Raw genomic sequence first — 14,402 nt, forward strand, 5'->3', positions numbered from 1 at the left:
AATATTTTGGTGTGGCATTTAGAGACTCAGCTTCTGTTCTTTAGCGGTCAGGAAGAGTCAATTCCTGAGAAACTCATTCTGTAATTACAGATTTCAATGTTTGGTTTGTGGGTTCTGTCAGTATTTTTCCTTATAAACCAGTTTAGATATTCAAAAACATATTTTATCATCTTGTTGCAAGTCATTGACTTTTTTTTCCTGTGCCTTCTGCTTCGTTTAATAAAGTGAAAAGAAAATATATTAATTATTTTGACAAAACACTTTTAATACATGTTTTATTTCTGATATCAATTTTCTCTGTGTGCAGGTATGTATGTTTGCATACTGGTGCATGTATACATTGGTTTTCCCACAGGCATAAATCCCAGGCCATGCTGTTACGTGAAGCACAGCACTATCATTTATCCACACTTTCTCAACTCTGCTAAGTATTAATATATTTCCAGCTGAGTAAAGATGAGCCCTCTGAATAGGAAGACATTTTTATCCAATTTCCATCCATATGTCACCCCTTCATTCTTCTTTCCTCCCTCTCCCTTCCCACTTCCCTTCTTACAGTCTCTTATTCTGTTCATTGCTTCTAACCCCACAATCTATCAAAACACTTTGAAAACTATAGGACAGCGTTTTTTCCAGAGTCCTCTGGCTGCCCAAATAGAGACATTTCAGCATGGCCTGATTTCCCAGAGATTAGGTGACTGATGTACCGAATATGTGCCTCCTGGAGGTGTCTGAATCACTTCCCATGGAAAGAAGACACAGAAAATCACAATCACTTTGAAATCCCCAAGTGCGTGCCCAGTTCAGAGAGATGCAGGTTGCTGCCTGTGTGTGTCCCACTAGCCGTGGCAATTATCAAATGACTCACACATAATTGAGACTTGCTTTCCATCCATAATTGTTCTAAGAGGGTCTTCCTGCAGTCCATTAAGTAGCCTCTCTTTTGTTCAGTGCAAGAATGCATAAAGAAAGCAAATTAACCTGCAGGTGCCCAAAGGCATGAACTTAGATCCTATTTCTTTTCTTCTCTCTTTCAGGTTGTTCCAATCTGACCACCACACGGACGTCATTATTTTAATGTTGAATACTCAGACAAGGGTGCCATGGATGTAAAGGAAAGGAAACCGTATCGATCTCTGACTCGACGCCGCGACACTGAGCGCCGCTACACCAGCTCTTCAGCCGAGAGTGAGGACAGCAAGGCACCCCAGAAGTCCTACAGCTCCAGCGAGACCCTGAAGGCTTATGATCAAGACTCCAGGCTGACCTACAGCAATCGGGTCAAAGACATGGTGCATCAGGAGGCCGATGAATTCTGCCGAACAGGTGAGCACACTTCAGCAGATGATGCTGGAAGCAGCAGGGGGTTAATCAGCTGAGAGCTGGGACTGGGTGGGAGGCTACCTTTGAAGGGCTCTGAGGCCAAAAGGGACTTATATGGAAAGAGAGCAGCAAGGAACACCTTCATTGTATTGCACAGATGTGGGACGCGTGCAAACCAACGGATGCTTGTCTTTAAGTGAGATACCACTGGTTTGTGTTCATTAGCGTCTACCAAGACACATTTTCTGTGTCTTAGTCTTTCTGCCTCCAACTGCCACTTCACCCCATGAGACCAGACCCCCTGTGCACATGCTGAACAGTACTGAGATGGCGTGGAAAGGCCCTGACTGCTCAGGAGACCTTTTCACTATGGGTCATGGTTTCAGTGGGATAAAGTTGACTTTCTTACTAGCAGCTGGTATATTGCTATGTTTCGGATGTGGAATGAACATAGTGTTGGTAAATCATTGATGGTTTTAGTTGTTGATAAGCTCTCAAAGACTTTTCTGCTCCTCATATCATCCCACCAGCAAGTAGGCTGGGAGTGCAGAAGTTGGGAGGGGACACATCTGGGACAGCTGACCCCAACTCTCCAAAGGGATATTACATGCCATATATCATCATGATCAGTGTATAAACATGGGGGAAGAAGAAGGAAGCAGAAGGGACATTTGGAGTTATGGTGTTTTGACTTCCCAAGTAACCATTATGTGTGATGGAGCCCTGCTCTCCTGGAGATGGCTGAACATGCCTGCCCATGGGAAGCAGTGAATGAGTTCCTTGGTTTGCTTTCCTTGCGTACACAGCTTTTGCTTTCCCTATTGAACTGTCTTTATCTCAACGCATGAGTTCTTCCTCACTTTTCTGATTTTCTCCCCAATCCCATCAGGAGGGAGTGAGCGAGAGGCTGTGTGGTTCTAGCTGCCGGCTGGGGTTAAACCACAACACTACATCATGTGCCTGCTCTCTCATGAAGGAAGTCAGCAAGAAGATGAGGCAGAAAACAATGAGGGGGCAGTGCCACTGTTCGCATTGTCCATCTGTCTTACAGCAAAATCCAAGAGGCCTGGAAGGAGGGAGGCAGCTGAGCTGCAGATGGGATGAACCACCCTTGGCTTTGTACGTGGCTTGCGGGCTGTAGGTTTGAGATGGGGACATGCTCCAATATTAGAGGAGAACCACTTTCAGGACTTGGTAAATCTGGGTCAAAGTATCTGTGCAGATGTGGAGGTTCAAGAGTCAGCATGGGCTCCACAGCCCTCATCAATATTCCAGATATTCTCCTTTTTATTGCTAGCCTGAAGTCAGGGTCGTTACATTTTCACTGCTGCTATTGCCTATGTGAGGTAGATTTCTGGCCCCTGCTATAGTCTCATCTTCATTTTTCTGTAGAGACACAAGTGTCTTAGCTCAGAAACCAAGCAGGGCTTCACATAAATTATTTTTAGAAGTCCATCAAGAAAAGCATAAAATGGCAAAGCGAGTCAAATGGAGCAGGCAACATTCCAGACAACGAACATAAAATAGCTGACCCCAGCTGCTCTGAGTACAACCTCTGCAGTTTGGAGATGATTTCTCAAAGGGAATGCATTTGATGCACTCGTTTAACTTGGGGGCTGCTTAATTTCACTCTTCAGACACCATGCACTTGTGGTTTTGGTGCAAGACTCATCCGTAAGGCATTTGCAAGCAAAATGACTTGCAGAAGTAGCTTCGTGTACGTGGCTTTGGTGTTTGTATTTCAGGATAACTGCAACAGGCAATAATTAACAAAAAGGGCCAATAGGTGTTGTAAGTAATATTTGGCAATCATAAAAGGAGTTTCCCTCTTAGCAACTCTGAAGTACTTCATCCTCTCTAAGGAATCTACAAAGTTATAAAGAGAAGGAAACCTTTTAGATCATTGAGTTTGCTCACTTCATACAATATATTCACCACGCAGGATAGATGTGAATTAGTACAGGTCAGCGCTTTTCAACCTGAGGGTCTATGAGGCCATGCAGGTTCAGGGACTTCTCCTAAGAAGCCCACAAAAGATAAATAAGAAAAGCCAGTCTATTGACAGGGGGTATAAATTTCTTAAGCACAAGTTCATGCTTCCCTAGGAAAATTTTGTGATAGGAAAATTTTTGTGAAAATACTGTTTCCCTAGAAACAGTAAAAACCACTGGTCTAAGTGGCTGAAATTAATTGAGAGGAAGTTAAGATTAATATGTCAGGGCACCAGTTCTACTTCTGACATATCACCCACAGATTTTTCAATTTATAATTTTCTCCCAGTTTATCCTGAGAGTCCCAAAACCAGCCTGAAGGGCGTTAACAATAACCCCAGACGCTGTGCCACATTTTCTGCTGGCAGAAAACCATGAATGGACCTCACTTTGTGGTGTTGCTTGGCCTCATGCCAACTGAAACCAAGCCTTATTAGCCTGCTCAACATCAACAAGGCAAAGTGAATTTCTCTCCTGCATTGGTTTGGAAGGCAGAGGAGGGAAATATTTCAAATTGACCAAATAGATTCAGTAAATAAACAAGTCAGCATTTAAATGGTTTTAGGTGGAGTGAGAGTGCCAGCAAACGTGCAAGTCAGCACAGGAAAAAATAGACCAGATCTGAATTAAAAAGTCTCAGATATTTATTATCTCCCTTTTATTGACTTGAGTTCTTCCAGCTTAAAAGGCAACAGTGAGCATAGAATATGAAAATCAATGCATCTCCTGCTGTTTATTGCAAATAAATTTGATTTTCAGTTAATTGTAGCAGTCATTTTTCATAATTTATGAGCTGCTGTTACTGGAGAGCATCAGTCATGCTGCACTTTGATGAGTCTGATGATGTTGCATGTGGCTTGTTTCAGGGGAAGGTGGAACTTGCCATCAGTGACTCAAACACACAAGCAAAACCAAAAGATGACGTTTTCCAGTACTCAGTGGAGGATGGTTTAAAAAATATCCTGGCCTTGCACGAAAGTCAAAACTGGAAGAGTAGAACGAGGTCTCTGGGGAGATATTGCTTTCTTGTGTTTATAACTTAGGTCAAGTTCATTTGCTGCCTCATGGCCATGAAGTGGTAGAGGATGCTCTCTCAGACCACTTTGCAATCAAGTTAAATGGATTAAATTGCCACAAGCTTCCATGCTGCTCACTGAGCAAGGCCCCAGAATTGGATGGAAGTGTGAGCCCCAAGCAACCTTATCTGTCCACTCTGTCTGAAAGCTTTAGTCTTGTTTGGTCAATTAAAAAGGTGTGAAGTTCATGAATGCTTTATAGTCTTTATATAGTTCGAGCTGTAGATCTATAACCAGCTGAGCCACGCTTATTTCCTCCTGACATCAAACAGTTCCTCCTCTGACCTTTACGTGAAAATGTTGTCCAGTCCCATTCTTCACCTTGCATTCAAACACCGTCTCTCTGTTCACTATGAGCTGCAAAGACAACTGCATGAAGAAGTGTAGTAAAAGAGCATCTATTTGGGGCCAGCTGATCATTCACTGCATGTGTGCTATGACAAGAGACCTTCTCCATGCAGCACGGCTCAGGGTCCACAAGTGTGAAACCAGACTCTGGAAAAGTAGAAATCTGATTGTTTCTGTTGGAGACGCATTTTCCACCCTGTGATATTTAACACTAACAAATGGAAATGTGGAGAGAAACACACACACGTGGGGTTTTGAGCAGGGACAGAATCGTAACTCAGTTTTGGATACAGCCTTGAGGTCCAGACCTGATGATAACGAGTAGATATGAACTTCACTGTTCAAAGGTAGGTTTGGGCCTGAACTTTCCTGGAGATCATGTATCCAGATTTATCTGCTTAAAATAAGTCTGAGCTGCAAACATTGCTTTAAAACTGAGTCTGTGGCCTGTGCATAGACTTGGCAGGTTCTTTTTATTGCAGGGGATTTACCTATTGAAATAACAGGAAGAAGCCAGCTAGACTGAATTTGATCACCAGTGTTGGTATGTGGCCACGATCCAGGGCCTGATGCCTCCTACTGGTTATAGATAAAGTTCCTTAATCCGCCCCATCAAGGCGTAGCGTAACAGGAGCAGGGGTGCACTGTGCAGCTAAAGGCGTTCACGGGTGGCCGAGAAATCTTTTAAAGACATTGAGGGCTGAAAAAAGAAAAGCATGCATTAATAAATACATGTGGATAAAAATGGAGCCACTAATTGCTCTCCCCAGATTTCTCGTGCAACTTTCCGAACAAAGTGTGCTAATGTTTGAATTCACGTCCACATCGATTTGGTCTGATTTTGAAGCTCTGCAGGTAACTAGACATGAACTCCAAAGTCATTTTTTTCAGGTTATATTTTTAGTCAGCTAAACAATTGCATCTATTTTCAGCCAAATAACCTCTGCTGTGACTGTATTAGAATGAATAGCTAAACTGAGTCAAGGTGTGAGTGGTCAGCAAGGGGAAAGTGAGATTGACAAAGGAAATTTAAATCCTCAGTAGGTAATTTCAGGGATTTCAATGAGCAGAAGTCACTCAAATTTCCTACTGTAGTAGAGTTGCCAGGTGTATGGTAGGACTTTTAATCATTGCATGCCTCATTTTGCTTTTCTCCCAAGAAGATTACTTTTTGCTTCTCCTAAAGAATTCCACCATCTCTCCATCTGTCTTTGCTTTCAAATTCAATGATTTTGTTGAACACGCTCTGAGTTTTTGTCAAGTTCCAGAAGTAGGAATCCAGCTGCTTTTTGGTCTTGGCATGGTCACTTGGTCTCCCACTAACCAAAACCACAAAACAGGGAAATTTTTGGTACAACATTAGGACTTGAGAGCTGCTGTCCCCCACTTGCAGACAGAGGATGAGTGGTTCCGCCATTTATTTGTGCTGGATGAAAGCATCCCCTATTAAAGAGTAACCAGGCTGCTGTGCTCTCTCCCAGGAGCCAACTTCTCTTTGCGAGAGCTGGGTCTTGAAGACGTGACGCCCACACACGGGACTTTGTACCGGACTGATATCGGGCTGCCTCACTGCGGCTACTCCATCAGCGCCGGCTCGGATGCCGACACGGAGGCAGACGTGGTCATGTCGCCCGAGCACCCCGTCAGGCTCTGGGGACGCAACACCAAGTCCGGACGCAGCTCCTGCTTGTCAAGCCGGGCCAACTCCAACCTCACCCTCACCGACACCGAGCACGAGAACACCGAGACCGGTAAGTGGTGACAGCGCATGCGACGTCAGCCTCGAGCTCTACCAGGAATGCCTCTTCTTAGCACTCCGCCTTAATCTTCCTTAGGTTTTGTGTTGGGTTGTGGTTTTTTTTATTATCAGGCTCAATGAAAACACTCTTCTAATAGCCCCATGTCGTGGCCTTTTGTACTGTCCTACAGAGTATTTGTTAATAAACTGCTGGAGAAGCTCCTACTTATTTATCACAGCGACAGAGATCATTAAGTGGCTGTAATACTCTCTCTGCTTTTTGTAGCGACCTTTCAGACAAGAAGGCATTTAAATCTCCCCTCCCCTGGCTGATGCTGCTCTTATCTTTGCTACAGATTTTCGGGGCAGATAATTTCCTTCTTTTCCTCACCAGTTCCTTGACAGGAGCCATTTCATTTATGTAAATCGGCTGACTGCTCTCTGAAGGAAAATGATGGTGAAATATTTTTAGAAGCCTTTTTCTTCGTGCAAAATAAAAGCTGAAGGTCACGGGTTTTTTTTTTTTATCTCTTTAACTTTGTGTCCCCAGCTGTGGGGGACTCCTGCGTGCATTCTGTAGGTCTGTGAACCTTTCTGGTCAGCAGTTCTGCCAAGCCGTGTAGGAAGGAGAGAGGGTTGTGATTCAATTGCAGCTTGACCCGGGGTTTTGCACAGCCCTATATGCCTTTGCACCTTTAATTCAATTATGGCACAGCCTGCTTCTTAATATAGCCACGGCGTACAAGTCATCGGGAGCTTGAGCTCAGCGCAGAAAGCTGATGTGAAATGACTGTATTGCTTGTTCTCCTTATGCTTTTTGCCACCATATTATAGTGACAAATGATGATAACTTTTCCTTGGGAAGCCATGACACAGTGAGACATACACCACCCACATGATTTTATGTTTAACTCCAACAAAATTACAGCCGAAGCTTATTAAGTTTCTGCTCGGAGATAATGATATATTAGGCAAAGTTCAAAGATAAATGGCCTTGCATTTAAAGGATGTACAGAAGAAACTTTTAAAATTATTTTTACAATTTTTTTTATGTTTCTTAATGTATTATCTTACAGGGTTGCATTCGTAAGGACAGGCAGACACGCAGTGCCTGCTGATATTGTTTTGCTTCCAAGCCTTGTGTTTTGATCAAAAACCAGAGGGGTCATTGGGGTCGATTGGAGTTTTGTACATTCCCAAGAAATTGTCAGAAAACAACCAAAAGCAAACACCTCGCACTTCCATCCCATTCTCCTGTATCCAAAGCACTCTCTTGTGCTTTCCATGCTGGTGTATGAGCAGGCTGTGATCCTATCCCATACATTTTTCTTTCCACGCCTACTAAGAAAAGCAAAGTACAGAATTTTTGTCTTTTTTTTTTTTTTTAAGAGAGAAGAATTACATTAGCTGCCAGATTCTTTTTCACAGGTTTCTGTAATGCTATCTCTACATGTGCAAATGCAACTTTGTACCTACAGATCACTTACAAATGAAATTATATTAGCAACAACACATTAGCAACAGCACATGCCTTGAAAGGCTTTACTGAAACTAATAACAGAGGCAGTAGTACTCATGTCAGGACTGAGACAACCTCTAATTCCTCTTCCCTTAAATTTAATGACACACTAACCATTTGTTGAACCACCATTTCATTGCAATTAGAAAAGGGAAGATAGAAAGGTAGAGAACATACCTGTGGGGTTTCTAAGTGCTGTACAAATGCAGAAGGAGTTTCTTTGGACACTAGGCATTTGCAGTCTTAAATGTTGAGTGTTTTGAATGAGAAAGGCTGTGTCGTACTCAAAAATACAAAGTCTGTGTAGCATAAATAAAATCTAGCAGTGCTGGCTAATATGTAATTGTATTGTTCATACGGACAAAAAAGAGGTGGTGAAACTTGAGGGAAAATGTTACGATCCAAACGGTGCTGTTAGGGAGCTTCAGCTGATGCTTAGACTTCCCTGGGAAGAAAGGAGAGACATCAGCCAGGTTCAGGTGCGAAAAACTGGTCCAAAGCTGAGAGAAAAACATATCATTTCAATATAGGGATTGCAGTTGAATTGGTGGTAGAAATGTATCCAAACAAAGGTTGCAAGGGGAGAAGGGGTTAAGGACTAAGGACAAGTCTTAACCGTACACAAAATGTTCATTTTGTAATTGCACGGCACCGATAAAGATGTAAGAAACTTTTGCACACAAACTCCTCACAACCTGAAACCTGCTGTCGGAGAAAACAAAGCCCGAGATCCTCTCAGAAGCTTTGTCTGGCAAACGCAAAGGTTGCTCTGTGTTTCCTCACTCTGAGCAGAAGCAGCGTTACTCCGGGCCCTCTGCTGCTAGCTATCACACAGGCTATTTTGAGAATCCCCAGATTTATAGGAGAAATGTTTTCAAGAAGACATGAAATTTTGCTAATGGCAGCATAAAGTAACATAATGCTATGACTCAGTTTACAGGATACCTTTATTAGTCAATATTAATTGTTGACAGTATTGATAGAAGTTATAGCCTTTAGCTGAAGTCAATATGGAACTTTATGAACCTGCCATCAATAGAAGATTTTATGGGGCCCATTAAACCAACTTTTCCAATGAAGGTTAACGTCAGCGATTTTTATGCTGTTCATTATTTATCCAAAATAAATAATCAGAATTTGCTTCTGTTGTTTGTAAATCCAAAGCTGTCGAAGCATGATTCTACCGAGACATTTATTGTGTTCTTAGAAAATGAGAGGTCTGGCTCCCTCAAATGGGAGGTTGGCTTTTATTTGAGGAGCGGTGATGCCTTGAAGGAAGAGATGCACTGCTCTCTGAGTGCAGCCCCAATCCACCTCTCTGTCTTTAAGGAAACTGATGAAGTGGTCTGGTTCCATGGCATATTACAGTCCATAAATCACTTGCACGGGCAGCTGGCATGAAAAGCCATGCATTGCTTTATGTAAACTGTTCCCAGGCTTTCCAGGAGGTTGAATACTTTTACTAGGTTAAGAGTTAGCTTGAGTTATAACTCTAGCTCAGATCTTGCACATCCAAACAGCCCCAGTGGCTTCCCCTCCATTGGGCTTTGCACAGTCACTTTGCAGAGTATGGGGACAGAGGGGACAGGTCAAGTTATCACACCTTATCCAGGGATAATGCCATAACTCTGTACTGCTAATGTAGCAGGCACTTCATGTAGGGTTATTCCGGAGCATGACCATCTAGGCTAAGCTGAAATTGTGAATTCCCACTAGCAGTTCAGATCCATGCAGGGAGTTTGGTTCCTGGAAGTCTAGCAATGAAGTCAGGAGAACCTCTTTCCTACACTAGTTCGCACTGTTTCTCAGCAAGAGTGATTCAAGCAAAAGTTCCTGAAGTGGTCATTTGGATCAGAGCCTGGAGTTAACGAGCATTACCTCAGGTAACCCTGAACGGGCTTTCTACTGAGCCAGCAATGCTTTAATATAGAGAAGAGCACAATGAAGGAGAGCAAGGTAATAGTCTTCCAGAAATTGACTTATTTTGCAGCAAGTCAGTCACATACTAAAAGCAAAATGCTTCTAATCATAAAGACGTTATCATAAAAATACAGTGCTGCAGAACAATTTATGTTGGAAGGCATCACCGGAGGTCTCCGGTCCAGTCTACTGCTTAAAGCAGGGGTAACTTTGAGGTCAGATCAGGTTGCTCAGTTACACTTTGAGTATCTCCTAGAATGGAGGGACCACAACCTCTATGCCCTGTGGTTCTGGTGCTGACCACATTTGCTGTGAACAACTCTTCTTCTAAGAGCCAGTTAAAATTTCCACTGCCACAACTCGTGTATATTGCCTCCCATCCACTCACCGAGCATCTCCAGGAACGGCCTGACTCCACCTTCTCTATGGAAGAAGCACACAAAATAGTTAAAAGGCATCAGCTAGGTCTCCTAAAAAAAAAAAACCTACAAAACAAAACACTTTTTTCTCTGCCTTCAATGTGATAAAGAGCTTACTGGTTTATTCAGTACAATCGCTGAGGGATTACTTTAGACCTGGGCCAACTGCATTTTTTAAAATTTGTCTTTGTGAAAGTGCAGTTGCAGCCCTTTTCTAAACAAAAAGACCAAAAACCCAAGTACAGTTTAACTTTCACCTATTCCAAAGAAGTTGAGGCAAACTAAAGATTCACTTTAGTTTTAATCTGGGCTCGATGTTAAGATCCACCAAAGCAAGTAGTTGGTTAAACATGAGAAGGAGCAGGAGAGAGGGGGAGCGGTTTTCTTCATTAGCAGGACAAATCAGCAGTGATTAATGCTGTGTACATGTGCAGAGTGGAGCTGATGTTTCTCCCTGTCGTCATCTCCTCTTGGGAAGAATGTGGGCAGTATCAAGAGGCCAGAGGGATCTCACAGGCAGGATGAGTAACATCAGATGTCTCGAGACAGTTCAACCGAGCTGGAGATGCTCAATTGTGATATATTGTGTAAAGAAATTCTTGCAGCAGAAGTGCTGCTGAAGTGCGGCATTTTCTTATCTAGTGGAACTGAAAGATTTGTAGACATGAACTAAAATTCCAGATCTAACCACCCTGGAAGCCAAAATTGAGGCTGCAGGACCATTGCTGTCAAATTGCGCTGTGCTGCTTCTTTCCGTCTTCACAATTCAAAAGTACATAGGGAACATGTCATGCTGCAAACAATTCTGCATGCATTTCGTGTGTGCAAAAGGGATGAGAACGGCACTGCCAGACTCAAATCTCCCATTTAATGATGAACTGGACACAGGTACGAACAGCCCCAACGCTTCCACCACACATCCGTTGGTCACCTCTGTTTAGGAAGAGCAGTTTAATCTCAGGGTCCATTTGTCTTTGGCTTCACCTCTGAAATCACCAGTCGGTGCCAAAAGTGGTACGGTGACTATAGCAATACAGACACTTACTCACTGGTGACAAGATTAAGAGCACCAATTCATTTTACATTGCTGGACCCACATCCTACAGAGAGGAATAATTTTTCTTTTAGTCACTGCTGTTCTGGGATGCATTTAAATGAGCTTTAAAAGTGTCAAGCAAACAGCCAGCCCAATATCCAAACCTCTTCTCCATGCCTTACCAACTTTACCAGAAAGGTAGTGGGATGTGTAACTCTTAACTTTTGCTTTCCCATCAAATAAATTGCCTTTCTGGAAAATTCTTACAGGCTTTTGTAAAACTGAAGTGTACTGGCAATCAGGAGCTGGGAAGCTCACATGATGGCTCTGCCTGCTCTACCGTCACAGACCCAACTCTTAGCCATTTTAATTGACATAATACATGATTTAAAGAGCATTTCTTGCAGTAACTGCCACACTTTCTGCTTCCACACTGCTTAAGCCATTACTGCTGCTGGAAGGAGTGCTTGAGAAACTGCATAGGAAATCAGGACTCGATAGAATTGAATGCTTATAGAAGACATTTAGAAACACAGGGGCACATTACAGTGGGAAATAATTAAAGACAAGTCTTTCAAATAAGGAACACCAAAGAAATGATACAATTTTATTTCTCCTGGGTAGTTAAGAAATTTAACTAATGCTTTCACTTATTCAGTGGTGTCTGCTACAGACCTCACTGAAGCTTTTAAATACTCCCATTGCCATCAGCAGTGTTAGATAACAGGTCCTAGGTGTATGGTGGTAACTAGCTGTTTTTGCAAAACAGTCAGCATGCCAGGGTGGTACAAATCCCAGTACTCTTGGTTAAATACACTGCAACATGCTGTTCACCGCTAGTTTCCTTGTTCTTATTTTGGTTTCCTATTAAATCAGAAAGCTGTCCAGATGATCAAGTCACATGCTCTAAAATTTCATCAGCTTTTTCCAAATATTTTGTCTTCAGTGCTGTTTTACAATAGCCAGGGGAGCTCTAGGCAAATGGTTATTATTTCTGTGTGTTTTTCTTGTTCACTTTGGTTGTTGAGAGCTCATCTCCTAATGCTGCCTATACTTGCTACCAGAGGCTTTATAAGGTTCTCCTAAATAGCTCTGAACTTCTGCAGAAGAAGGATTTTTACTCAGTCTCTTTACATTCACCTTCCTGTTTGCCAGATCACATTGACCCAAATCACTGGCCCAAAATACATTTCAATATATCAGTGCAATTAGCAGTGCCAGAATTGCTGTTTAATCTCAGCATTACAAATTATTTGTTAACACCCCGGTTGATAATCCACGGTGACTTTTCTTTTTATTACCATGTTTTGCTGAGTAATTTCCTTTCAGGCTCATACACACTATTGTTAATATTGTTACCGTGGTTGCAGCAACATCATCTTGTTTTTCTTTTTTTTTTTTTTTTCTCCTTTGAATTAAATAGTGCTTTATAAAGTACTTCCAGTAAATGAGTGTGTGCTTCAGACATGCTGCTTCTGCAAACGATGTAGGCAAAAACGTGATACTCAGACTCTAGAGAATTCATAAAGGAGATTTAGAAAAAACAAAACACAACATTCTTTACAATAAATAATACAAAAAAAAAAAAAAAGGAATGTGCTATGAGCTTTACTTTATTAAGCTTCCCTTATGCCTTTTGATCAGGGGAAGACAAGAATAAATTAGAATTACCCGGTCAAGATCAGGCATCTGCTGGCTGTCATCTTTCACTTGCCTCCTATCAGTTGTAACCTTAATATTAACAAGATGTTTCAGCTTGAAATGAAAATTAGCCAGAACCCTTACTACTGAAGATCCATCATCGATTGCAGAAGTTAGTGAAGAACTACAAAAACAAGTAGCAGATCCAGAAGGGAATTTTCACTAATTCCCTTCCGTGTTTCAGCTCCTCAAAATTCTCACCCTGCTCCTTCCCAGGTAGGATTTGCAAGAAATTCCCCATTTTAAAAGTACATGGAAATTGCTTGGATATTGCAGCCTACTGAAGCTGCCTTATGAGATATTCAGAGACTTGGCAATCACTTGAAATGTGAAGGTCAGGAGAAGGAATGTGCCTTCAGGTTCTCCAGCCGTAAAGATACTAATATTCCTATGAAGAATATTAGTCCTAAAAAGGAGACTTTAGCTACATGACTATCCCAAATGCTACATTCTCCACTGAAAAATGGCTCCCTTGAAGGCTGTTATATCTTCTTTACTTGTGATCCGACTTTCTAACCACTGGAATTCTTGATGATGGATTCCTCGTATTTTCTGTCCTCTTGTCTTTTTGTCCTTTTCAGACATTAGCCCTGAGAAGGCTCATTGAAGCAAAAAGGTGAGGCACCATCTCACTTCTTCACAAGAGTCTCAGAGAGAGTTCTGCCCTGATGGGACAGTAAATTGATGGGGTTTAGGGCAACAGACCCTTAATCTCCCTCCACGTTCAACCAATCCTCTGTCCACTGGGTGTAAAAAAAAACGCCTTTCAAATGAGGAATCTAGTGGATGCCACTGTCTCTCAGGCAGGATTCAACCCACCCAGGAGTTGATTGTCCCTTTGGTATCACCCAGCTCACACCAGGGACTGCAAAGGGAGCCAGCAGCATCCGCACTCCCAATTTAGGAGGTGAAGGTACATGGGATTGATCTCAGTTTAATAATTCAGTTGCTGCATTAGTGATCAGTATCTTGGTTTTGTTCCACAGTGAAGGAATTCCCACTGATTTCTGGGGCTGATCTGTCTCATCACTGGCCTGTTTGCCTCTAGAGGAAAAGAAGTCTTTCCATTTTCTTTTTTATTATTTTTATTCCTATATGGTATGTCCCATAGAGGATGTGTTGTCTGTATTATTGTAATCTGCGTCTGAAAGGATGCTGACATTAAAACCCTTCACAATGTTATTCTGCTGTAATGAACTGCAGTTCAATATAGGTTAGTGTGTAGGTTTCACGTTATTATTATTATGATGATGATGGTGAAGCCATTAAGCAGGGAAAAAAGACCCAAACTCTAGAAACTCACTAATAGCCTGAATTCTGGGGGAGAGGGC

At 42.2% G+C, this 14,402-nt stretch overlaps 1 protein-coding gene across 1 annotated transcript in view; it reads left to right on the plus strand.

The window, feature by feature from the left end:
• Positions 1 to 1,103: 1,103 nt before the first annotated feature.
• Positions 1,104 to 14,402, plus strand: part of TENM4 (teneurin transmembrane protein 4) — a 374,463-nt gene continuing 361,164 nt past the window's right edge. Inside the window, 2 exon segments of the mRNA XM_074146667.1 lie at positions 1,104 to 1,326; positions 6,220 to 6,489. Of these exon segments, the coding sequence (XP_074002768.1) occupies positions 1,104 to 1,326; positions 6,220 to 6,489 (493 nt within the window).

Source organism: Numenius arquata, chromosome 1, assembly GCF_964106895.1.
Source record: "Numenius arquata chromosome 1, bNumArq3.hap1.1, whole genome shotgun sequence".
NCBI lineage: Eukaryota > Metazoa > Chordata > Aves > Charadriiformes > Scolopacidae > Numenius > Numenius arquata.